Consider the following 26,008-nt stretch of genomic DNA (forward strand, 5'->3'; position numbering starts at 1 on the left):
CCACTGAGTAGGAACTTATCAGATGATCGATTTCTCTTTGAAGAATCCCTCTTATTAAATTCTTTAAGAGGGGGTTAAGAAGACTTATCGCTTCGATATGCGCACTTGGGATCTCAACATTATCTTAATAAGACCCAAGGGTCTACTTTCTGAAAACTGCAATCAAGGTCAATGCAGTAATTAACACATAACTTGCATTTCTGGTAGGAGTTCCTTTCTTGCGCAGTATTAGAGAGCTCCAAGCGTTATGAGTGTAAGAACCTTTCATTCCAGTAGATAAAGACAAAGTAGTCTTATGCACACTTTCACAATTCCTTCCAATTGTAATTTCATCTCTTCACCTCAATCATAGTGCCTATATAGGTAACCCTCCAAACCTTTGCAGAACCTAGCATGCAATTGGAATAAATAAATCACACAACACAATTTTGTTGGGAAAAGTTTGCTGCAGGTTTATTTCCTACAAAAGAATGTGAATGTGGTGGGTTAACTTACGAGCGATCCAAGGGCAGGCAGCTCTGACTGACCTATGCTGCCCTGCCTGTCTGAAGAGCCAAATTGCACTGAGGCCAATCCAATCTGTGCTACTCGTTATGAGGGGATTACCCCCTTGAATACCGTGAACCACTGGTCCACCATTTTACTCACGCCATTTTAAGGGTGGAGCGTTGCAAGGCAAGCCCCCGGTGGCTCAGGCTTACAACCGCCCGAAGGTCTAGTGGGGCGCCAACTATTCTTTCTCCAGGGTCCTGCTATATAGACTCCTGGGGTTTGGCACAGCCACCCCTATTGTGCTCCTGAAGATGTACCCTTCCATACCCTTCCACCTCCTGATCGCCCTGTAACTGTGCCTGCAACACAAATGAAAAACATTAAACAGTCCTACCGTGCTCAGCAGCTAATATGCCGGGTCTGTGGTAGGGCAGGAGACGATGTGTCCAGAGCCAAAAGTGGGTGCCAGATGGGCGGGGGCAGGTATAAATACCTAGCCCATACCCTCTGCGCGCCGGAAGTGATGTGGCCAGGCTGGGGGACTCCTCCCTGGGGTGCCCTCAACTAGAGGGGTGGCGGTGTGCCTAATGTGGCACTAAGGTGGCTGTCCTTTTGAGGTGGCCAATGTGTGAGCTGTGAGCAGCCTCATAGTGCCTATATATGCCAACCCTCCAAACCTTTGCAGAACTTAGCATGCAATTGGAATAAATAAATTACACAACACAATTTTGTTGGGAAAAGTTTGCTGCAGGTTTATTCCATACAAAAGTATGCCAACGTGGTGGTTTAACTCATGGGCGATCCAAAGACAGGCAGCAGTGACTGACCTACGCTGCCCTGCCCGCCTGAAGAGCCAAATTGCACGGTGGCCAATCCAATCGGTGCTCCCAGTTATGAGGGGATTTCCCCCATCAATACTGTGAACCCACTGGTCCACCACTTTATTCACTCCCCCTTTAAGGGCAGAGCGTTGCAAGGTAGCCCCCGGTGCTCAGGTTTACAACCACCCGAAGGTCTAGCGGGGCGCCGAAGATTCTTTCTTTAGGGTCCTGCCGTAAAGACTCCTGGGGTTTGGCACAGGCACCCCTATTGTGCTCCTGAAGAGGTACCCTACCATAGCCTTCCACCTCCTGATTGCACTGTAACTCCGCCAATGCCCAGGATATGGCCACCAACATATCAACCAACAGGCATCACAATCTTGCCTATGGCTGTACTACGTAATCCACCGTCAACATTCCTGGCCTGTGGAAGTGCCCTCTTCCCCACACTGCATCTTGCTTTAGCAAGCAGGATGTACATGCCTGGAGGCCTTGCCGTTTTATAGTGAGGGTATTACTTCATATAATAATTGAATATAGCCCCCCTACTCACTGGTAACCCTTACAGGGCCAGGCCAGTACCCTTGCTGTACCTCTTTCATTTATGCCTTGAAGTTCACCATGCATGGGTATGCCGGGTTACTGACTGGGCCTGAACCAACAAGCTAGCATGGATGTTCTTGACACCCAGTGGGGACCTAAGGTTTCCTAAAAGGACACCCTATCAGTCAGTCAGTCAGAATAGCTTTATTTCGCTGACATAATGAAGGCATAAAAGTATACTACATATATAAAAAGATAAAAGATAAAAACATTTCACATCATTACAGTACAATAGGTTTTAAGATACAATAGTTATACAGATTACAGATTTATAATAAAAGTTCATACTTGATTAAGTTCATATTACAATGAATTAGATCCGCAGATTGAACTTCTCTGTTTTAGAGCAGTTAAGAGGAAGGATGCCACAGATAAACAAGTGAAGGGGTCAGACAAGAATTGCAAATAGTAAAAGGCCACACAACATTGTTTAAAATTCATTTAACGCATAATGGGTATTATAAACCTTTTCCTTTCATTCAATAGTGTTTACAAAAAAACAAAAAATACATATCATTCTGTATTGACTGGTTAACACAAGTACAAAATGGGAGATCGTCAGCAATATAAACATTGCCAGGGATACCCAAAAGTAAAGGGATATAGTTTAGACCGAATCTCACCAGGATATACCTGTGCTGTAGGTTAGTAACTAATGTTAGGTACGTTGATTTTTTTCTCCATTTGTGAGATACTCGGTACTGTTAAATATATTTTAACTGTTGACAGCTTGACATTTAAGTCTCTCTTCCAGTCTGCATATTAAATAATAGCTGGGCTTTCAGATCGTTCTTAGAAATAGAACAGCAACTCATAGGGTCGAAGAAAAGATGTTGTAGCCCATTAGCTTTTAAAGTAGATTCAACATATCGTAACCAGGTTATGTTACTTGCCCCATCTAAATTCAACACATCATTTATAATATCTCTTGTCAGTGTGAGAGTCTCCTTTTGCCATATTGAATGCCACAATAATACTGGCGCCAGAGAAATGTTGTCAGAAATGTAAGGGGCTGCCATTTCCATATGGCATTTAAAATTGGCACAAGACTTTGGCAATGAAAGTAGCCTTTTAAAAAAATTCTCTTCAATTGGTTGGAGCATTGTACATTCTCTGACTCCCCAGACAGCCGCTCCATAAGTGGCAGCAGACACCGGTTTTGCTTCATACACTGTTTATATTACATCTAAAGGTTTTAAACTGTTATTTTTATAAACTTAATTAAAGCCCCAATATTCTTTTCCATCTGGATCGCTCTATTTACAATCATGTTTTGCCAGTTAATTTGTCTATCAAACATGATCCCTAAATAATCAAAAGAGTCAACGACTCCCAGTTTTCCCCGTTCAGTGATAATTTGGGTTTGTTTCTGCAGTTTTGGACCAGCAACAAGGATAAAGGACTCATAATAATTAACTTTCATATCCAGAGATGTATTGCGTATAATCCAACACTAAGGGACGCAGTGCATTGCTAGTACATCCTAAAAGCACTGCGTCATCCGCATAAAGTAGTATTGGTATCGGTTTGGAGTTTATATAAGGGACATCCGGAGTGGTTTCCATCAGAGCAGCTTCTAAATTATTGGTGTATAGTGCGAATAGGAAAGGGGCGAGAACGCATCCCTGCCTAACACCTCTCATGATTTTAAAATGTCTGGTACAATCACCACCCCTTCCATATCGGACACAGGCGGAAGCACCTGAATATAAGTCGCAAATATTGTTAATAATATTCAGGTCAATCCCCAATGCCTCCATGATCTGCCACAGCCTAGACTGTGCCACACAGTCAAAGGCTGTGGACAGTACCATGAAGGCCAAATAGAGGTGGTCTTTTTTAGCTACAGTATATTTCGCTAAAATTAGGCTCAAATTCAAGCACTGATCCACTGTGCCTTTCCCTCTTCTAAAACCAAACTGACATGGGATTATAATATTCTTATCCAAGACCCATTCCTCCAACCTATTTAAAAGGAGACAACCCATTAACTTAGCAGTGGAATCCATCAGTGAGATAGGTCTATAGTTCTTAGGAGTTGACCTATCTCCCTTCTTATAAATGGGGACAATTACTGTTGTTTTCCACGATGGAGGGGCAGATGTTTGGGCAATTTTATTAAAAACATGTGTCAAAAGCTTGCCCACAGATCTTGGTTCTCCAGAAACACATCAATGGGTACTCCGTTCGGTCATGGTGCTTTTGCCCGTTTACACTGATTTAAAGCATACTTCACTTCTTCTAGTCTGAAACTAAGAGCACCCTGTGCCACTCCTGAGATTTCGGGGCAAGGCTGGGTGGATAAGGTCTCATCAACTCCTTCATAAGCCTTCAAAGTGGGTCCCCCATTCCGCCTGATAAACACGAGTGTCTGAATACAGTACCTGCTGATCTTTGAAAAAAAAACAGTGCATTAATCAGAGACCAAAATATTAGTGGGCCCTTCTGCAGATTTCCCACCATTCTTCCCTATCCATTATAGGAGGTAGGAGCGACAGCCTGACAAATCCCCCAGACACGCCCATCTGCAACACAAGTCGGGACCCTGGACCACCAACCAATGGGACGCAATGCGCCACACAGTGAGTGCGGAATTTGAACGCCTGGGGGGCGGATCGTCTAAGGAGGCAAGAGGAACTGCCCCAAAGGGCCCAAAGACTCACCGCAAAACCCTGACTCTGTCTCCGACCAGAGAACACAACGCAACGTGGAACCAGGAGCAGATATGTGGGTGGACAGCCCATACTACAATCAGCTGCCCCCATCCCCCAGAGCCATGGCTGCAACTCGCACACATAGACCGGTCAGCTAAGCCGTGCCACCCCTGCAGCCGAGAAGCCACCTGTAAGGCAGTGCCACCCCCCCGGGCTGGTGCAGCATGCCTGTAGGCAACCACACAGCTCGCCCCAGGCCAGATCAGGAAATTGTTGTGCACCACCATGCAGGCCAGCGGACGGTCCTGGCCGATCACTGCAATTGTGGCTCGGAGGGGAGGGGAAGCCTGGATATGAGGTTGGTGACCCCCCCGCTGACCCCACCCCGAACCAACACCACCACGCACACCACTTGCAGCTTCTATTGGCCGGGGTAGTGGGAGACTCGTCTCGCCATACGGGACAACCATCAAAACGGGGGGGGTATGGGGCACAGGGCACTCACCGCAAACCTTCCCCCGCATTACACTGATTTCTGGGCCTGCGAAGTGTGACGCGACTGGATTCCAAGACGGCGTGTCCAGAGCCATAAGTGGGCACGAGATCGTCGGGGCAGGTATAAATACCTAGCCCATACCCTCTGCGCACCAAACGAGCTCTTAAGCACTACATAGACATAATCAGGCGTATAAGTAAGAAAAATTGTTATTTCCCTTTTCTCTGCCCACTTATCAGAGGAACCCTCTTTCTTTTTTTTCTTTTTTAATATTTATGGCTTTTATAAAAGTACAAACAATATAAAAGAAAATCGATATATGAGTTGCCAGCCAATGAGTTAACAGGGTAAGTGGTTCATGGTACACATCTCGGATTGCAACCCTTTTGTTGGTTATACAGTGGTGGTAGCATGAGGTCAGAAGAGGAGGAGAAGAAAGTGAGAATAAGTGTAGAAGACGGCTAGTACAGAAGTAGCTCTGGTAGTATCTAACAAACATTTCGGAGGTTGCGTGTAGTTCAATGGTTCACAGTTCCTTCAGTCAATACATTTTTATGGTGGGTCATCTGGGGTAAGATTCTTGTCCAAGGTTTGCCAGAGCTTCCTGGAGGAGGCTTTCCAGGGCGAGTAACTTTATGCCAAGGTGTCTGCCCCTCTTAGGTAGGTGATCCAGCTGAGCCACCCTCTGTATGACGTTGTAGAGGTATCCTTCCAGTTCGTAAGTACTAGCTTGACGGCAGCAGTTAGTAATAGGTCCCTTAGTTCTCTGTCTCCCTCTGAGGGGAGGTCGGTTCGGATGAATGCTGTGGTGAGCGAGGCGAAGTCTCTTATTATTTTGCAGTTAAGCGATTTGTCTATGAAGCCAAATACGTCCCTCCAAAACCTTTTGAGTATCGGTAACGCTGAGGTAGCTAGATGAACTGTGTGTTGCATTCAGGTTGAACATGGACGTCATTTAGGTGATACCGGGGGTTGCTGCTGCGACTCCCGATATGCCCCCCTTCTGTGACTCCTGGCACTGCCTTCCGCGACCCCTGGCATCAGAAGTGGCAGGAACAGAAGAAGGTCAAGGGGCATGTGAAGTCTCCTCAGCTACCCCTGGCATTTTGGTGAACTGAGCCATAATGCACACACATCCGACCCTCAGATATTCTGCAGGCTCATTCGACACATAAAAAGGGGATAACCTGGGTTTCCTTGGCAACTTCCCACTAATGGATAGTTGCAAGGCAAGAACATGGCCATCTGCTCATACATTCACAAATGGTTACTGTGTTGCATTCATGCAAAAAAACAGGGGCCCCGCTGAGCTGAATTCGTTCTGTCGGGGCTGTAACATAAATGATGGCAAGTCATGCTCCAAACTAGAATTTACATTTTGAAGTGAACGAGGTTAAATAATCCATACCCGACACTAGTTAGCAAGATATGGCACAGCATGTGAATCTACAACATGGCAGGCCGCAAACAGTTGGTTGCAGGTAAGTCAAAACTTCTCATTCTGACACAGTTAGTGAAATACATGTTTTTTTGCAATTCATGTAAAAAAAGTTTTGACTTTTTTCTCATGAACACGGCAGATACTTTTTACAGCAAAAACTATGGGCCCGATGTAGGTAAATCCCATTTACCGAATTTGAAATACCGAATTTTACCGATTCGGTATTTCAAAATCGGTAAATGGGATGTAGGTCCCAACATCTGGAATCGTTACCGATTCCTTACAAATTCGGTATTTACCGATTCGGTAATGATAACGATTCGGTAAAATTACCGAAAATGTGCCCCTACATCTCGTTAGCCCTTTACCGATCGGAAACGGCCGAAAATCGGTATTTTCGTCCGATTCCGATCGGTAAAGGGCTACCTCCATCGGGCCCTTAGTTTCCATTACCATTGCATTCAAAACGAGGCTCTGTGCGTTTGACTGTCAGCAAAATAAAAAAGTTGGCAACTATTTCCAATCCGCCTGCAGTCCCAGCCACGGTCCTGGGCAGCGATCCTGCAGAAAGACCAGTTGGGACAGTGGCACCCGAGTTTCAAGACCACAACACGGAGGATGCCCGCTATCTAGGGCCACTGCTAGAAAATACGGAAAGGGCAGAAGGTCCAAAATGGGTAATCCCGTGTGATGCAACATGGCAGTGTGGTCCAAGGATAGGAGTGAGCAGAACCCTGATGTTTACTCTTCATGACGTTGGAAAGTATGTACCTTTTTTTCATTAGGCTGGCAAAATTTCATCCATGCAATTTTGTTTCAGCAAAAAACGGTTTACTGATTTTATTTTTAGTAAACTACAGAAAACGTCTTCTACTACTGTTTCGCTTTTTTGGCAAATAAACCCACGTCTTTGAGAGTATAACTTGACTAAAAATGTACAATGCAGACATCCTTCAGTGTGAAAAAGTGATGGCACTTGCTTTCTGCTCTTCTCCCGCCAGTTTGCCCAGCACAGTTCCAGTGCCAAGAGGACAGCACCTGCCTGGACTATAGTAGAGTGTGCAATGAACAGCAGGACTGCACCAATGGGAGTGATGAAGAGCACTGCCATGAAGGTGAGAGGAATATACCAAAAAGTGATGGGGAGGATGCTTGAATCCTATAAATGTGAAATTGGTGAATTATAACCAACAAATGAACAAAAAATGTACTAATAAAAAGTGATTTGTTCAGACTGAACTATTAGTCTTGCTCGCATATTGAGTTTAATTCCAATGGCGAAGAAATAGAGATGATTTACTGAGGATTACAGTATTGGCAATTATTTAGTTTTCAAGTTATACAGAGGCTTGGCCTTACTGTGGTGAGCCCACACCCAGTGTTGTTTTCACTTGAATCAATCTCAGGCACTGGTAATTACTTGGGGCCACATTCCAGTCCATTGTTATTTTGTACACCATTCCACCTTAGTTTGGACCCAGCCATATGCAAATCAGTCTTGACTCTGCACCAACCAGAACAGTCCAGTCCAAACTGCCATGCAGGGTCCTCCCTGAACTGGGTCACAAACAACCCAAGGCAGGTTTCGCCCTGATTGGGGCTTTTATGTCGAGTGTAGCTTGGTTTCAGTTGCACATTGAGAAGGGGCAGAGGGGAATTGTATGAAAATGGAAATGAGGCAGATATTAGGACTGAAAGAAGGAAAGAGAACAAGACTGGGAGAGGTAAGATGAATGAATGGAGAGAGTTGGGGAGCCAGGAGAAATAAAGAGGAGTGCTTGGATGGGATGTGTCAAAATGGGAGGAATGTTGGGTTGAAAAAATCTTCAAATTCAAGAAGTGAGAAAGAAGCAAAGAATATGAGACAGGGTGGTTAAAAGATGGGAGACCTCAAAATGAGAGTGGGGGAGTGGAGTGGTGCATGGAGGGTGATAGAGGAAGAGCGGGCACAGGGGCAGAGAAAGGATGGAAAGGGAGAAGAAATAGGGAGGCCTGAAAGAATAAAAGCAAGGATGCAAAGGCATTAGTGGAGAAGTTGTAAAGGAGGAAGAAAGAAGGGCAGAATAACAAAGGTGCAGGAGAACGAGATAGAGGGAGAGGGATAGATGGGGCGCAAACAGAGACGGAGAGTTAAGGGGCTGCTTCTTCCTCTTCCAGGGGCTGACAGGCTCTTCTTTTTCTCTCCATAGGTGTACAGTGTGGGCCCTTCACATACAGGTGCCAGGATGGAACTTGTCTCAAGAAGCCGAACCCTGAATGTGACACGGTGGCAGACTGTGGAGACCTGTCGGATGAGAGGGACTGCGGTGAGAGGAGTAGGGACGCGGCAGACAGAGACACACTCAGGGCACTTTAGCAGAGACCCAAAGCACACACCTTGGAGGAACACACACTGAGGCCACTGCTGGAGGGGACACAAAGTGCTGCTGGAGCATACTCGCTGAGGACACTCAGTGAGAGCTGTCAGGGAGACACAAACTACTTCCAGGATATACTCACATGGGGCACTTTGGTGGAACTGCACTGTGGTCTTTTATGTGGGGTACTAACTGAGGTCAGTCCCTAGAGAGATAAACTGAGTCCAATGAGTACTCACTGACTGTACTGTTAGGGGATACTACACTGAGTGAGACATCCCAAGGGTACCACTCATAGAGATTCCCTGCTAGAGAAAAGTCACTGAACAAAACTTGTACAAATGACATTATGGTGAATAAATTGACTGGACACTGATAGGGGAATTTCACACTTTTGGAGTTATGTAGCAGAAAAAAGTTACTCCTGTAGGAAGCTCATATTGCCGCAGCTTTTTACAATTACATTCCTTTTCTGGAGAAGTGTAGCACTGACAGGGCACTGCTGGAGGACTCTCACACTGCTGGGTAGCACAGCACTAGGAGGTTACTGCTAGAAGCTCACACTGCGAGTGTAGCGTTGTGCTGACGGGAACATCACACTGCTGCACTGGTGGTTGGCATCTACCAGGAGGAGAGCTGGGCGGACAAGTAGGTGAGCGCGAAAATAAAATACAAAAAAAACACAAAACCACTTAACTTACAGGTTTTCCTCGCTTTGGACCCAAGACCTTTTCTTCCTTGACACTGTCGACTGCTGAGCGGGCACCAGCAAACTCCCTTGCCCAATCCTTGCACTGCTTACATGCAGCATGAGAGCAGCACCCTGGTTGGTGGGAGCAGCCTCTCTTTGCACTCTGCAGTGCACTGGAAACCTGCATTTGATGTCAACCCACTGTCTTAAGACAAGCTGGGGTGAGAGTTTTAAAATGCCAAAGAGACATGCGCACTTTAAACGGTGCACGGCAGCCCACCACTGCTGGAACTCAGCAGGCCCCGCCCGTCCTGACACTCGGCTCAGGACGGGATGAAGAAAAATAAAATGGTAATAAATTACCATTTTATTTTTCATCTCTGAGGCTTTGGGTCCCATTTAAGTGGGGTGACACTACTACACTCCAACGGAGGCGTTGCCCATGCACTGCGGAAGTAATCTCACACCAATGGTGTCGTCTAGCACAAACTCAACTATGCTGGAGGTAGTTTACACTGCTGGACCTTATAGCACTGACAGGGCACTGCTTAATCAAGCTGACACTGCAGGAGTAGTGTATCACTGACAGTGCACTGCTAGATAAAACTCATGCTGCTGGGGTAATGCAGCGTGGGCTCAGGCCTGCTGGAGGAAACTCTAGCAGCTGGGGTAGCATAGTGTTCACAGGGCACTGCACGAGGTCGCTCACAGTGCTGGAGTCATGGAGCACTTACAGCGCAATGCAGGAAGTAGCTCACACTGCTGTGCAGTATGTAGCACTGCAAGTGTACTGTTGGCTGAATGTTGCACTGATGGGATAACGTAGAGCTGAAAGGGCACTACTGGAGTTAGCTTACATTGCTGGGGCTGTGCAGTGCTGACAGGACACTGCTGGAGTAAGCTCACCCCACTGTGACTATGTAGCATAGACAGGACACTGCTAGAGGAAGGTCACAGCAGTTGTGTACGACTGCAAGGGTACTGCTGGAGGAAGCTTGCGCTGCAGTAGTAAGCTCTGACAGAGCACTGTAGAAGGAAGCTCACATTTCCTAACTTGCTGGATGAAGCTCACACTGCAGCAGTGATGTAGCACGGAAAAGGCACTGCTGGAGGAAACGTTTACCGAAGTAATAGCTTGCTCTGACAGAGCACTGTAGAAGGAAGCTCACATTTCCTATCTTGCTGGATGAAGCTCACACTGAGAAGGTACTGCTGGAGGAAGCTTGCCTTGCAGTCATAGTTTGCTTTGACAGGGCACTGCAGAAGGAAGCTCACATTTCCTATCTTGCTGGAAGAAGCTCACACTGCAGCAGTGATGTAGCACTGAGAAGGTACTGCTGGAAGAAGCTTTCAAAAACAACAGGTGATGGACAGAATGCAAAACAATGTCATACATTCACCCCAGTACAGAGATCTGGGCCTAAATCCATCGTTTGTTTGCTCACCGTGCCATTCCAGTTTGAACCCAGCCATATGCAAATCAGTCTTGACCCTGTGCCCCATGGGAACAGTCCAACCCGAACTGCCAAGCCAGGTCCTCCCTGGACTAGAAACAAACATCCAAGGATCGGTTTCGTGCTTTCAGCCCTCACCAGCCTGGATAGCTTGATTCCAGTGGCATGGAGAGCACAGGACTCACGTCTGAGCATACCCGTCCCTTTTGGGGTGACAAATGCAAAAACAACAGGGGATGGACAGAATGCAGAACAATGTCATACATTCACCCCAGTACAGAGATCTGGGCCTAAATCCATCGTTTTTTTGCTCACCATGCTTGCACTGCAGTAATAGTTTGCTTTGACAGAGCACTGCAGAAGGAAGCTCACATTTCCTAGCTTGGTGGATGAAGCTCACACTGCAGCAGTGATGTAGCACTGAGAAGGTACTTCAGGAGGAAGCTTGCACTGCAGTAATAGTTTGCTTTGACAGAGCACTGCAGAAGGAAGCTCACATTTCCTAGCTTGGTGGATGAAGCTCACACTGCAGCAGTGGTGTAGCACTGACACATCACTGCTGCAGGAAGCTTGGTGCTGGAGGTAGCTTACACTGCTCGGGTAGTGTAGCAGTGAGATGGCTCCATGAGTGGAAGCTTATACTACTAAGGCAGTGCAGCACTGACAGGGCTCTGCCTGAGAATGTTCACCTTATTTGTTTTCCAGATTGTGGATTCCAGGCAGCCACGAGCCGAATTGTCGGTGGCACCTCCTGTGTGGAAGGAGAATGGCCCTGGCAGGCCAGTCTGCAGGCCCATGGCGAGCACTTGTGCGGAGGGACCTTGGTGTCCAAACAGTGGCTGGTGTCAGCTGCTCACTGCTTCTCGCTGGACAGGTGAGTGAGGTGCGCTCACACTGCACTTTAGAGCTCAGAGGCACTGTAAATGTTATGGTTCGAAAGTACAGTAGCCTGGACCTCCTACTCATAGGAGTGGTAGAGCAGAGTGAAATGTGTGTGCACATTATAACAGGTTTTCAAATGTATATACAATAATAGCAAAACAACCAGAGAAATGTTTAATTTGTGATTCATTGTAATTGGTAATGATCCATTCACAACCATGCACACCCTAAAACAAAATGGAAGCTGACTTGAGCTAAAATAACTGCCCTAGGTTGTGGAATGGCATCAGATAGTTGCGCCTTTTCCTATAGAGGGCACTCTGGATGGACGACTGATAATACCATTTCCAAAGTATCCAGTAAAGACAGATGTTTACTCCTAAGCCCTAAAACAGTAGTGGACAAATCACAAAAAACAAGGAGCATTACACAAAAAACTCTTTGGCGTCCCAGGTTAGATCCATCCAAGTGAGCCCTGGATGGTCTTAAGCATTAACAGTAATCTGTTGATTGCCTTGTCTATCCCTAAAATTACATTTAGATCATGTGTGATATAAGAGTTGTTCTCTACATTGTTTTTTGAAATCCTTGTTACACAAGTGTAAGTTACCTATCAGGAGAAATTTTCACGGACAAAAATTGCTATATTCATGAATATGGGGAAAAACCCTTCACTTTAAAGATTAGGGAAAAAAGAAGGAAAGGTTTTTATTACATTTGTTAATTGCACTACCATGTATTTATTTTATTTGCTAAAAGTGCTGTTATAAATACACAATACTATATAAAATTGCGGATGGTGTAACACTGCAGAGTAGGAAACATTGGAAATTAAATCACACCATGGTGGACAATTATGAGACTCACAAGAATGGAGCGTTTTTAACACTCCTTAACGGACGCACAGCGAGTTCCTTTTAAACAAATGATGACTCTGTTTAATCCATTATAAATCTGTATATTTATTTCTTCATTCCTCCAATGTTTAGAGTACTTTGAGTGTGAATTAACAATCACATATGCGACACTTAAATGCCTTTCCAACTTTTCAAATACTGCAGTTTGCCGAAATAGGCCTTTTCTTCCTGCAGCACGGCGGATACATTTAAAAACATCCTTCATCCAATGCATTTCGGGCTCATTCTCAGCCCTTCGTCAGGGATTAACTGCAAATATTCAAAGCAACATCATTACCTCGTGAAACTCAATGTTATAATTCACAGTACAGTCAAAAACGTTTCTCGTGTCTATATAGCCCCAGTCCTTTTTAAACGCTTTCCCTCTACTTGCACAGTACATTGTATGTCGTTTAACCAAAAGGCTTTTCACCCCCACTAAGGCGTTACTCTATCCATAACTTATTGCTAGTTGGTTCCCCTCATTCTATGTTGTAACATGACCCCTTAATCTACTCTTCTCTTTGTACTCACATTTTAACATTTTCAACGCATCCCGCCATTTTCCTTCCTTCCTTGCTTCCTCAGCCATCTAAACCTTCTGACTTCCCTTTCTCGCTTTTTATGTAGGTCATGCTCTACCCCACATCACGTAGTCTGGTTGGTTGGTGGGGGAGGGCGATGGGTGCGGGGACTGAGATTGCAGCTGAGGTGCATTTACTTCCTGTTACCTCGCATGCTGATAGAATATTGCTCCGAATGTTCCGTCCTCCCTTTCCCTCTCCCCTTCCCCCTCTCCAATTTAAGATGCGGCCGGCCCCTTGGGGTTGTAGGCGGCATGCTGTGTTTAATAATTATTGTGCCACCAGAGTCTTGAAATGGCATACACGGACTTACGTTGTTGAGCCGGCCCGTTGGGTTGTAAGAGTGCCTTGTTTTGGTTTTTCTGACTGTCCTTTTCTAATAAACAGATTTAATACTAAAAATACAGTATAACATATGCACTAACATCACAATTGGAAGCATCTGTGGCTTAAAAGTAGGGGATTTACCCTTGAAAAATGTTTCTGACACTGATTCTTTAATTCCAGTATTCGTCAAAATGTCATGACTTCGATCATTGCTGATTACAGTGATAACAATTACAGTTTTAGTATCACTACAATCTTGCAATTTTTATAAAGGACATTGTTTAGCAGAGGAGATGACGTCCGAAAATTGAGATAATATAGTGCAAATGCAAAGGATTATGACTGTTGAATTATTGAGTTGTTGACTGCACAATTAACCCCTAGCCAGTTCAAATGACTATTGGTGGCCAGAGTGAGAGAAAGGTGGAGCTAGGTCTGGTGGTAGTAGTGGGAAGGATTTTCCTTCTTCCTGTCTACAGATCTGAGTCACCCTACTATACCTTCTTTCTTTCTCATCTCAGCCTGGCCTCACCCACTATCTGGACTGTCTACCTGGGAAAGTACCGTCTGAACCCGAGCAGCAGGAATGAAATCTCTTTCAAGGTGGTACGCATAGTGACTCACCCATTCTACGACGAGGATTCACACGACTTTGACATGGCCCTGCTTCAGCTGGATCATCCTGTGTCTGGCACAACCTTTATAAGGCCCATATGTCTGCCCCCGAGCACACATTTCTTCTCAGTAGGTGCTAAATGCTGGGTCACCGGCTGGGGAGCCAATAAAGAGGACGGTGAGTACCATTGGCTCAGAGTGACATCCATTGGCCATGTCTGGGAGTGGTGTTAATGTAACAGTCCTGGGGTAAGGATGCAAATGTGAAACTTTTACAGAGATTGAGTGGTCAGGCTAGGAGTGCTACATAAGTAACACATCATATCGGGAGGGAAAATTAAGTGCCACTTTTATAGTGACACCTGCTGGACAGTCCCGGAAGTGCTGTTCTGATTACGATCATATACCCTGGGAAATGAATAGTCAAATAAAGTTTTGGTAGCGACACTTAATGGCTGAGAGAGGCATTTTTGCTACTCTAAGGAAATATGACTGGCTGATTGAAAGCCCGGAGATTGCAGGCTACTGTGCTGAATTTGCAACATTTTTTTTTTATCAATTCCGTCGCTCACACTTTTGTGCCTTACTGTTTCAGATCTTGTCTAGCTGAACCAGCACTTCACTCTATTAGTGAGAGGGAAATAATGAATCATCTTGCATTATCTGCCTAGGCACCTTGTTGGCATGTAGGATCAAAAAGACATTCAGGGTCAAGGATTAAAGGTTGAGTTTGGCTAAGGATTCATCGTGGACCCTATATGCGTAAATAAGTGGGGGGTAGGATTAGGTATGAGTCAGGTTGCAGTTAAGCTTATGTTGTTGGGTTAGGATAAGAGTGAGGTTTAACTTGGCGAAATGGGACAGGCAGTCTTCTGAATCGAGTTGGAGCTGCCCACCAATTTGTTAACTCACCAAAGACAAAGTTGATCAGCTGTTGCTACCCGCTAAAAAAAATTCTCTTATTCTGTAAAGAAGTATACACATCATTATCCTATAATATCCTGGAAAGTTCTACTGTTGCCAGCTACCTATATTTTGACAGTGGGTATATTAGCTTGATGCATGTATATCATTGATGAGGTTTCCTGATGCTGAAGGGAGCAGCTAAAGAAGGATCAAGTATCTCAGAAGATACCGCCTTTTTGTAGTTTCTGAACAGCCAGGGATTTACTGATCTTTTGGTTGAATGCTTGTTGAATTGAAAGGTATATGTGCAGATATTCACAAGCACTGCCATCCAGATGGAAAAAAACTCTCCCACCAGATCTGGCTTTCCTGAAATTATACACGTTCAACAGAAATTGAGTTTCTGGTCACAGTTGACAAAGTGATTGGTATTTAGAGAATTTGTGAACCAACAAACAAACGCAGAGCTCATGAAAGGTTCTGCACATATTACATAAAAAGCTATAAATTCAACTTGTTTGGCTACTGTGAGGTAGTACAGTGATTGCAGTATTTTTATGTGGCATTCATATTTGTGCACATGTAGAAGGATCTAGGTTGTAAGATTTTTCAGTCTCCAAGAGCAAATTAGCAATTTTGACAGACAAAGAATACTCATTTGGAATGGTCAAATCCCAGGACTATTTAAAAGTCTTGACCTTATCTAGGATTGAATGCAGTCATGTATTTAACAAATCTTTTTGTCTGTGCGTTACAGGACTTACTGATATTTAGAATAACCTAAAGCTGTATGTCACACTTAAAAAAAAGTGGTAGATCCCTATCCTCATCAATTAATATTACACAATGCAGTGGGCATTGATACCCATATCGCCACTGCTCTACGCACTGGCTATGGAGCTGTTGGTGGAATGCATAAGAGGGTTAAAGGAGATCTCAGGCTTTTAATGGGGCTCAGAGCAGAACAATAGAATATTGTTATACACGGATGGCTTACTGGTGTACATCAGCAACCAATCCTTATAAGAAATCATAGCGCAATCTTGGCGTAAATTGGAATTGATTGAGTTAGAGGGTTGGAGCCCCAAAACCATAACTCATCATACTACTTCATTAGTTTAAAGATAAATATGGTTGGTGTCTATGTGCTTCTCAGGACTTGTGGGAAGGCCTCCATTCCCAAAAAGGTTACAGGACTCAGAATAGAATTCTGTCAGTCAGTCAGTCAAAGAAAGTTTTATTTCGACCATACAGGCCATAAAAACTTGTATAAAACAGTACAATACATTTTGGCAAAAAAACAATACAATATATCATCATAAAAGCTATATACAGTATTTTTGTGTTTTAAAATTAAAACACTTCGAATGTGCAAGTTTTTAGTGCATTATTGAATCGACTCCCTCATATCTGCTCATAGTCCTATGGCTAGATATAGTATGATCTACAACAAAGTTTATAATTTCTACATTGGGTACGAGAGGGGGTAGAATGGCACATATTATAGCAAATGACTAGTTCATTAATAAATAAAACTCCTATCAGTTGCTAAAAACTTTGACGTTAATAGATATTTATAAAGAATGTTAAACAGTCAGAATTAAAACAACTAAAATTATATAATTAAAACCCCTATGGAGAGGGTTAATTACAGTGGGGGTAATCATACAGTTCATGTGTGCAAACCGCGTTATTCCGGCTGGTGCATAGCATAGCGTAAGTAAAGGTTGCTGTGGAACTAAGAGTTTCCTACGAGGGTTTTCTTTAGAATAGCTCTACGGGTGCACCACATAGAGTATAAGAACCGGGAGATGGAAAACACAATAAGTGTGTAAGTTTCATACTTAAAGAGCTTGAGCACCTCTGTGTAGTGTCTAATCCCCAAATGTATGCACAATTGTAGCAACCACCGAGACCTTGCCTTTCCATAGGCGGGGCAAAAGAAGAGGACATGCATTTTGGTTTCCTCAGCTCGGTCACACCCTGGACAATCTAGTGTGTGGGCGCCCTGCCATTTATTAGTAAATGCTCGAAGCGGGAGCGCCCCATGTCTAAATTGAAGAAAAAGCTAATTTGCTAGAATCAGTTGAATGTAATATAAAGCCAATTCTAGCCTATATTGCTGCTTAATTTCCAGAAACCTTGAAGTTAAAAAACCAGGCTTAGTCCCCCGCCATAGTGGAGCCAATTTAAATTCTCTATGGGAGTCAAGTAGTGCCATTCCAGAGATCGTAGGACAGATCTCTTCTGCGGTTGTCCACATGTGTACCCTCCCTAAGGCCTGGCAAGTGTTCCTGATATACGCTAACCAAGGGAGTTCCCTGTACCTTGAAGGCTCTAACATCCTTCAGCTCCTCTTTGTATTCAGCTAATTCAGGTGTACTCCATAGGTGTCGCCAGTATAGGAGGGGTCTAGAAGAGGCTACATCTACTATAGGGCTAATCTCTAGGTTCATCCTGAGCGGTGTTAGTGGATATTGATAATCACTCAATTAAATTAATTTAATTATCATCTAAACAACAATTCAGGCAACAGTTTATTTGTTAGTGACTTTGTTTTTCATTCTGGAGGACACACACAGCCGTCACCCTTCCCTCATGAAGCTCAGTGTCACCAGGGCTTCAAAAGGAGGGAGGGGTGACTGCTGCTCAGCTCCTGGGTCTCCCTGGATTGGCTGAACTATGAAAATCAGTTCAGTCTTGCCAGGGAGAACCAGGGACTGACTTCAGCCCAATTTCACATCTTTTGCTGTGAATGTTCAACAGCTATCAACTGTGGCCCTGTGTGTGCTGTTAGCTATAAAACATTCACAACAAGAGCTGTGAAAACAAAGTCTTCGGAACCCAAGGGGGATTTTAACCCCCACGCGCTCCGAGAGGCCTTTGTGTTTTTTAATTAGAACATTCTGCCTTCATGGGGGGAAATATTCTAATAGCATAATAGCCCATAGTAGCTGGGTTATAAAGGCCCTTAAATGCCTGCTCCCTTGTTAAAGGCCCTTGCCTTTAATGCTGGAGCGGGCCTTTAATGGCCGTTAAAAGCTATATTAGACAAGTCAGCAAAAATTGCAACCTTTGTAAGATAGAAACAATCATGTGATATTGTATATATCTAGTACTGTTAAATGAGGGAAAATAACCTAGCCAGTCTATTCTGACCATACAAGGATCCTCTACCTATTTGACAAACCAAACAAGAAGCTGTTATTACTACTGTAATTGCTACAGAATTGAAGACCTTTATTTTTCAAAACAATTACTAGTGTATCAATGTGTATACACATAATTTCAGAGGAGAATATCTATAACTATCAAAAAGAGTGTTGCTACTATACGCCATTAATATGTATACTTACATCATATATCTTTCAGTGGCATGTTAACATGGCATGTTACATTTACAATAATAAATGTTTCTTAACTTCTCTGTCTAACATGTACATATGTCTAAGATACTGCTCGATTACCTGTAAATATTGAACACTAGCACTGAAAGTTACCATATATATGATGTTTTCTCTACATCATAGAAAACTGAAATCTAAATGTTATTATCTTCTCATTCCTAAGGATAGGAATACTATTACTATTATACAATTTGGTCTGTGTTCATTTCTAATGGTAACAATACTCTCCTCCCAGAACACAACCTTCCCTTTCTCACCTTATGTACCACCAAGGTGTCTCCTCTTAATGTCCACCTGTGCTTTCATATGCAATTGATTCTAACTCAGGATCACTTAGATTTATTATCAGTCATTGTGCAAAATATTCATACAAAAGTAGCATATTTATTTTCTGTGGAATCATTAGGCTTACATTAGATGACATTGTCATCTCCAATCTAATACTTGTAAGAAGCAGTTGGGTGGCTTTTCGCTCGATATCATGAGGCCCTAGGTTATTGACTGCCTAAATCTTGTTACTATTAAATAGAAAAATACAATAATAATTGAAATACACTACATTAATAGTTTGAAATGGGGCACAATATAAACATTACATTATATATTAACAATCCTTGTAAAAGCTAAACTTGAAATAAAATATTCCTAAATGTTACTTCAAAGTGTAAAAATATATCATTCAAATAAATTTGTGATAAATAACACTAATTCATTATTAAAATAAAATCCTGAAATTATAACAACAATAAAACAATGTGTATTTAAACATTATAAATACATGAATTGCTTTTATTTAAAGATACCAAAATACAACATATATAACAATTACACATAAGCACAAATTAGTATCCACCAAATAACAATTAAACCCAAAAATAAACTGAAACTGCAAACAAAACAACCAATGAAATTGAGAAATTGAACTTAAAAGGAATTAACCAAAATAAACTTTGACAGGTATACATTTCCATTCGAACCAAGGTAACATTGGGGAAAGGGTTGTACTTTGAGGTACATATCTCTATATATATTATCGATCTATTATGAATCTGTTGATATTGACTAGCACTTTATTCTGATTCCACTGAATTGTTTAATATATTATTCAATTTATTTTCTGATTTTATATACATATTTATATTTATACATTTATCTATTGGTTGTGAATTGATCCTTTTTCAATAGAACATAATAATTTTTCTGGTTTCAAGTTAGAATAACATCAGGATATTTAACAAGATGTTCATTTCTTTTGGTTCTATGTAAGATTGCTTGATAAAATGCATCCGTTCATTCATTCATTTTTTAACTTATCATTTATGAAAGGTTGTAATTAACTACATGTTTAATTTGCACTAATGGGTTTTACTATGATCAATTGTTTTCAGATTCGTGCAAGATGAATATTATATCTTATATAATAGTATTGGGCACTTGCCCCGGATTTTTATAAATCATTGAAGTTCATTGAACATTAATAATTTTTATTGCTTTTATATGAAGCGATAATATTTAAATTATGTTAAATAATGTATAGAACTAATTTTTGAACTTCTGTTATAAGATATGTTTTTGCACGATTGCACTAAGCACTTTTATAAGTCTGTTTACCCTGTTCATGAGAAGAATGGGAGGGTCATACATTGATTCATAGTATTTAAGGGTGGAGTTTTTCCTGACACGTCATGTGATCAAGGCCGGGGCAACCTGGTCAAAACGCGTCATGTTGTGAAAGGCTGAATTAAAAAGCACCGAAAATTTCGAAAACCTGTGTGTTGTCCGTTCCTGGTGAAGGAGTTTACTTTTTCTACTTCAGGAGTTGTTTTTTATATATATATATATATATATATATATATATATATATATATATATATATATGAACAGAACATCCAGCTCCCACAAAGACGAACTTCATGGAAGAAGGCACAGGCACAAAGTGGTTACAGGATTTGGCATCAGTTTAATCAGTCATGTCGCCCTCAATCCCAGGTACAAGAGACGCGTTTCGGCCTGCACAGAGGCCTTTGTCGATCTAGTTTGGCGCCATGTATCAAACACATTAAATAGCCCTTCCCCCTGGACCTCATCATAGACATAGAAAGCACATTCATGTGTAACCATTCGTTATAAGGCTCTGATAATGCATGTGTGTGTCAGTAAAGTACTGCCTAAAGTCTCCAATAAAGCAGGTCAAACATAACGCAAAAATACATTTCACGAATTATGTAAACTCAACTGATGGGAAATCCCATTAAAGCAGACAGAGTAAATCACACACATGCCATGAATTACGTCACAGTGGGAGTTCTATAGGCAAATAAAGTTTGCAGCCAAACTTGTAGTCCTGTAACGTCTATTTTGAATAATAAGATTAAAATGTACTGAAAACTCCATGCTGCCGAACATAATTGTTGTTCCACAAGGTCAGGTACCTTAGTCCCAGAAAGTTCCCTCGAGCCGATATAGTTTCTGTGCATCGTGTCCTTAACCCGCAGCTGCACGCATTAAAGCTTGTTGAGCAGGTTGCCTGTCTTGCTGCCACAATTATTGGTGACGGGATCGGATGATAAAGATCTCACCTCGGGGTCACATTTCCAACGTCAAGTGTATTTAAAACTCAAAGTCAATGTTTAGGCCAGTGCAATCCACCCCTCGGGACTACCGGTCCCATAATGCCCCACAGATAAACGGTTACTGGGAACAGGCACAAGTCAACCATTGTTATTTGCGCTGGATCGGACTATTGAATAAATGGATGGCACTGGGGGAGAGGCAAATACCAGGCAGCATGGATATATATATATATGGAGGGGAAGGTTGCAAATAAAAGTTGGTGAATGAACAATGCAAGTTTCATTCGTGCTTTCTCTGCCCAGGAAGAAGGGGCTGACTAGCCCTGAAACGCGTTGGCAATACTGATTTGGAGACTGATGAATGACAGCAGGCTGCACAGACAGAGCTGGAGGGCTGGAAATGGTTGTGTGCTCTCCCATGCTCCAGGGCACTTTGCTTAAACATATATATATATATATTTTTTTATTTATATATATATATATTTATATATATATTTATATACATATGTATACAACGAAAAACTTCTGCTGATAGCGCAGAAAGGACGGGCCACACCAGGCTGCAGTTTTTGCAAATATGCGGGTTTATTCGGCCAGCAAAGGACGACGTGTTTCGATCTCTAGCGAGATCTTGGTCACATAAAATATATATATATGTGTGTCTGTGTGTGTGTTCATTACAGAATTGATAGTAGCTTCTCTGTAGTCATCGTTAGGACTACCAGAGATAGGAATTCCTCGAATGTTAGTCCCTTAATAACTTTGCACCCGTTTGACAAATCTCTGAAAAACTTTCTAGACCTATCACTCCCGTTAAATTGGTGGAGGATGGAACGTTTTGCAACATTTGGTCCAGGGGTTGGACTAAAAAAGGGGGGTCCCAAAGCAAGATTTGACGCCAATGCTTTTACATAGACTTTTTGTATTAGACATAGTGGAAAAACAGCTGAACAAATTATAATGACATTTCACAGTAATGTACATTAGCCTATGCACATGATCCTTTTTTGGTTTTGTCTACACTGCGCATGAGTCCTTCTTGCAATATCTCTTGTAACAAAAAAAAATCTTAAAAGGGGCTTAGAGTGTGCCTGTTACTTACCATTAGTTGGCTCCTACGTCACTTTAGTCGCTTTTCTACCTTTTGGTCAGCGCCCCCTGCGCTGCTTCACGTCTTTTTTCTTGCTGAGGAGCATGGGCCAAGTACTGCTTCTGGCGGACAGTGTGAATCCACTAGCCGCACACTTGTAACATACTTTATTTATTTATTTTACTTTTCCGCATCAACATTCTGTTTGTTGCTTACCTGTCCCTTCCACCACCTCACTTCTGTCGCTGCATGCCCCTTCCCCGTTCGTTGGTGGCCTGCCCCTCCCAACACCTCGGTACTCTGACTGCATGCCTCTTCCCCACCCCCATCACTAGTCATAGATTGTTTTATATAGCGCAGAGTCAACTGGAATGTCTTGGAGTGCTTTACATGAGAGCTAGTTATATTACACAAGGACACACTAATTTTACATGCACATGGGATTAAGGGCCTCATTACGTTGCTGGGTCGACCGTTGCAGATTGGGAACCGCCCGACCATAGGTCGGCGGTTCTGACTGTACAATTTGGATGTGACCACTCTATGGATGGCAGCTTGTGCAGCGGGCAGAAAAAGCCGGCAGCATAAGCTGCCATTGAAAAAGTTATGTTTCTAAGCATCCCTGCACCGTGTGGCAGGCACCATGCAGGCCTGCCACACGGGGCAGTGAGGTTTAGGGGGGGCCACCATAGTTGTACCCCAGGCCTCATAGTGGACAAAGGGAGAAGAGGAACCTGCTAGGGGCCCCCAGTGTCACCTTCTAACAGCCTTTCCATGTTGCCATCATAATCCCGGTGGCGGAGCTGAGGCTGGCTCCACCGTCATTATGGGATTAGGGTGGCCTTCCGATGGGCTCCTTCAGCCTGTTGGAAGCTCAGCGGAATCTACCGCAGGTTTCACTCTGACCGCCGTCATCCTAATACAGCGGTCAGAATAAAACCAACGATGTCGGGTGGAAAGCCTCCGGCAGCTGGTCGGAGGTTGTCGCCCTACATCATAATCGGGCCCTATGTGATTTCCCCAGAGTCAAGGATGTTGAAGCAGTGCGGAGACGCAAACCTGGTTTCCCAGCTCCAAAATCAGCAGCTCAGGTATGACGCCGCAGCCTCTCCATGCAGAGGGTTCCAGGTAGCTACATTTTGACATTCTGGTAACTGCAGTGGGCATTTATTCAAGAATATAAACTACATATTAAATATAGGGAAAAATCTAAATTTTAACATGTTTGTATGTGCAATGTTTCTCTGTGTGATTTCCAGCATCCGAATTCTGTTTGTTGCTGGCCTGTTTCTCCACCATCTCACTCCTGTCACTGCATGCCCTTTCCCCACCCTGCATAGCTTGGTTTATATAGAGTAAAGTCAACCGGCTGGACTAGGAGTGCTTCACATGAGCGCCAGTTGCCTTACACCAGAACACATTCATTTTTACAGGCATGGGGAGATTAAGTGATTTGCCGAAAATCACAGGATATTGAACCGGTGCAGAGACTCTGGCCTAACACCACAACCTCTTCATGCTCTTTGTTCCAGCTAACTAAACTTTGACATGCTGGTAACTGCAATGGATTTTTGTTCAAGAATTGCATATTAATTATAGGGAATATAACAATTCTAACCTACTTGTATGAGCATTGCTTTAAGTAAAAAAAAATGCGTATACATAACAAATAGAATACATCTTAATATACATACATTTTCTTTGCTTGTTTTCTGGCTCACAAAATTAACACTGAGCCCAACAAGCCAAACAGAAACCATATTTCTTGTGCACTCCACTGCAAAAAAATGAAAACGTGATGTACCAGTGAGCTACACAAACTATTATATGGAGGATATAATATTTGGCCACTAGGATAAAAAAAATCTCAATTTTTATAACAACAATGATTTTTACTAAAACTGGCAAGGAAAGTCCAGAATTACTACATGAACAACTAAAATATACATTTATGTTCACATGATTATGATAACCAATGAACAAATACATAACAAATGCAATAGATAAAAAGAATGAAATCACATTAAATCTGATTGCCACTATGTAGTTTTAGGTAGGATTCCCAGAGATAGGAATTCCTCTGATTTTTGCTCCATAACAACTTTACACCTGTTTGATGATTCACCATCAAATTTTCCAGAGTTGTAGCATTTTCTACATTATGTGATGATATACATTTTTGAGGTGAATTGCTAGGGCGGTGCTAAGGGAATAGGCAGGTCCTAAAACGCGTTTTTCCACCAATGCATTTTCCATAGACAATTGTATTTAACGTAGAGCAAAAATGGCTGTAAACATTTGCATGTCATTTAGCAGGATTATACATTATTTTGCACAAATTATCCTTTTTTGGAACTTCAGGCAAGTAGGGTAAGTAGGGTAAGCTATAAGTAATTTAAACATAGTGATATCTGTGACCACAGTATATTTGCGGAATTTCACGAAATGTTGTGAAACTACTGCAGTACATGACAATGATAAGTCATTATCTGATTAGATAATGACTGCCTTTACAAAAGTTTAATGCAAAAACAACATTGGAACATGAGAACAGTTCAGCCCCAACTGCCAGGCCAGGTCCTCCCTGAACCAGCACAAAAGCAAGTACTCCATAAACCACATATTTAAACATATGTAAAAAAAAATCACTACCTATTACCACGGTAAAAAAGTGCTAATACTTAGGGAACTACAATAGAACCTACTAAAACCCAACTACTTACTATATTTAAGGCCCTAACATGAACACAGCCAAAGTGTAGTAAAAACAATATGTCTGCCCTCCCATTTTCTAAAAATAGCCATTACCCAATTATATACTGGCTTGACGTCACCATATACCATGCAATACCAGAAAGTAACAGCAGTATACAATGGGCCAAAATATAACTAAAGACCTAGCTGTAATATGGTATTGTGTAACACCATACTTAAGTCAGATTTACAAAGCAACAGGGCCACCATGCGTGGCCTTGCCATGATTGGTAAATCTTGAGAAATGCAAGGCAGAGCAATTTAGCATTTATTCTGCCCACTTAAATCTACATTGCTGCTAAATTTCAAATACATCAGTATGTCACTCCACTATAGGCTATTAAACTACACACCACTCCACTGTACGCCACTTCAGTCTATACCACTCCACTGTACGCCACTCCACTGTATTCTACTCAGCTATACGCTATTACACTCTATGCGACTCCACTGTACAACACTCCACTTTCCGCTGTTAAACTGTACATAACTCCACTCTATGCCAGTCCATTCTACGCTATTACACCGTACGCAATTCCACTCTACGTCACTTCAGTGTATGCCACTCCACTGTATGCTACTCCAATACATGCTACTCCACTTAACATCTCTCCGCTATATGTCATTTTACTGTATGCCACTACACTGTGCACTACTCTACTCTAAACCCCTCCAGTGTATGCCACTCCATTGTACATCATAAATTTATTTTCTATTCCATTGGACGCTATTCCAGTGTTTGCCATTCCAGTCTACACCACACCACTGTTTGCTGCTCCACTATACGCAATTACAATCTTTGCCACTCCACGGTATGCCAATCCACTCCACTCTACGCTGTTAAACTGTAAACAGCTCCACTCTACGCCAGTCTATTCTATGCTATTACACTGTACGCAATTCCATTCTACGCCACTTCAGTGTACGCCACTCCACTGTATTCCACTCCACCATATGCCACTCCA

At 42.7% G+C, this 26,008-nt stretch overlaps 1 protein-coding gene across 2 annotated transcripts in view; it reads left to right on the forward strand.

The window, feature by feature from the left end:
• TMPRSS6 (transmembrane serine protease 6) overlaps window positions 1-26,008 on the forward strand; it is a 259,562-nt gene that overhangs the window by 219,182 nt on the left and 14,372 nt on the right. For both annotated transcript variants that reach the window (XM_086963148.1, XM_086963145.1), the window contains 4 exons: window positions 7,509-7,622; window positions 8,697-8,813; window positions 11,715-11,883; window positions 14,220-14,491. In XM_086963148.1, the coding sequence (XP_086819274.1) occupies window positions 7,509-7,622; window positions 8,697-8,813; window positions 11,715-11,883; window positions 14,220-14,491 (672 nt within the window). The remainder of the gene's footprint in view (window positions 1-7,508; window positions 7,623-8,696; window positions 8,814-11,714; window positions 11,884-14,219; window positions 14,492-26,008) is intronic.

The sequence above is a fragment of the Lissotriton vulgaris genome, chromosome 1_1 (assembly GCF_964263255.1).
Source record: "Lissotriton vulgaris chromosome 1_1, aLisVul1.2, whole genome shotgun sequence".
In the NCBI taxonomy this organism is placed as follows: domain Eukaryota; kingdom Metazoa; phylum Chordata; class Amphibia; order Caudata; family Salamandridae; genus Lissotriton; species Lissotriton vulgaris.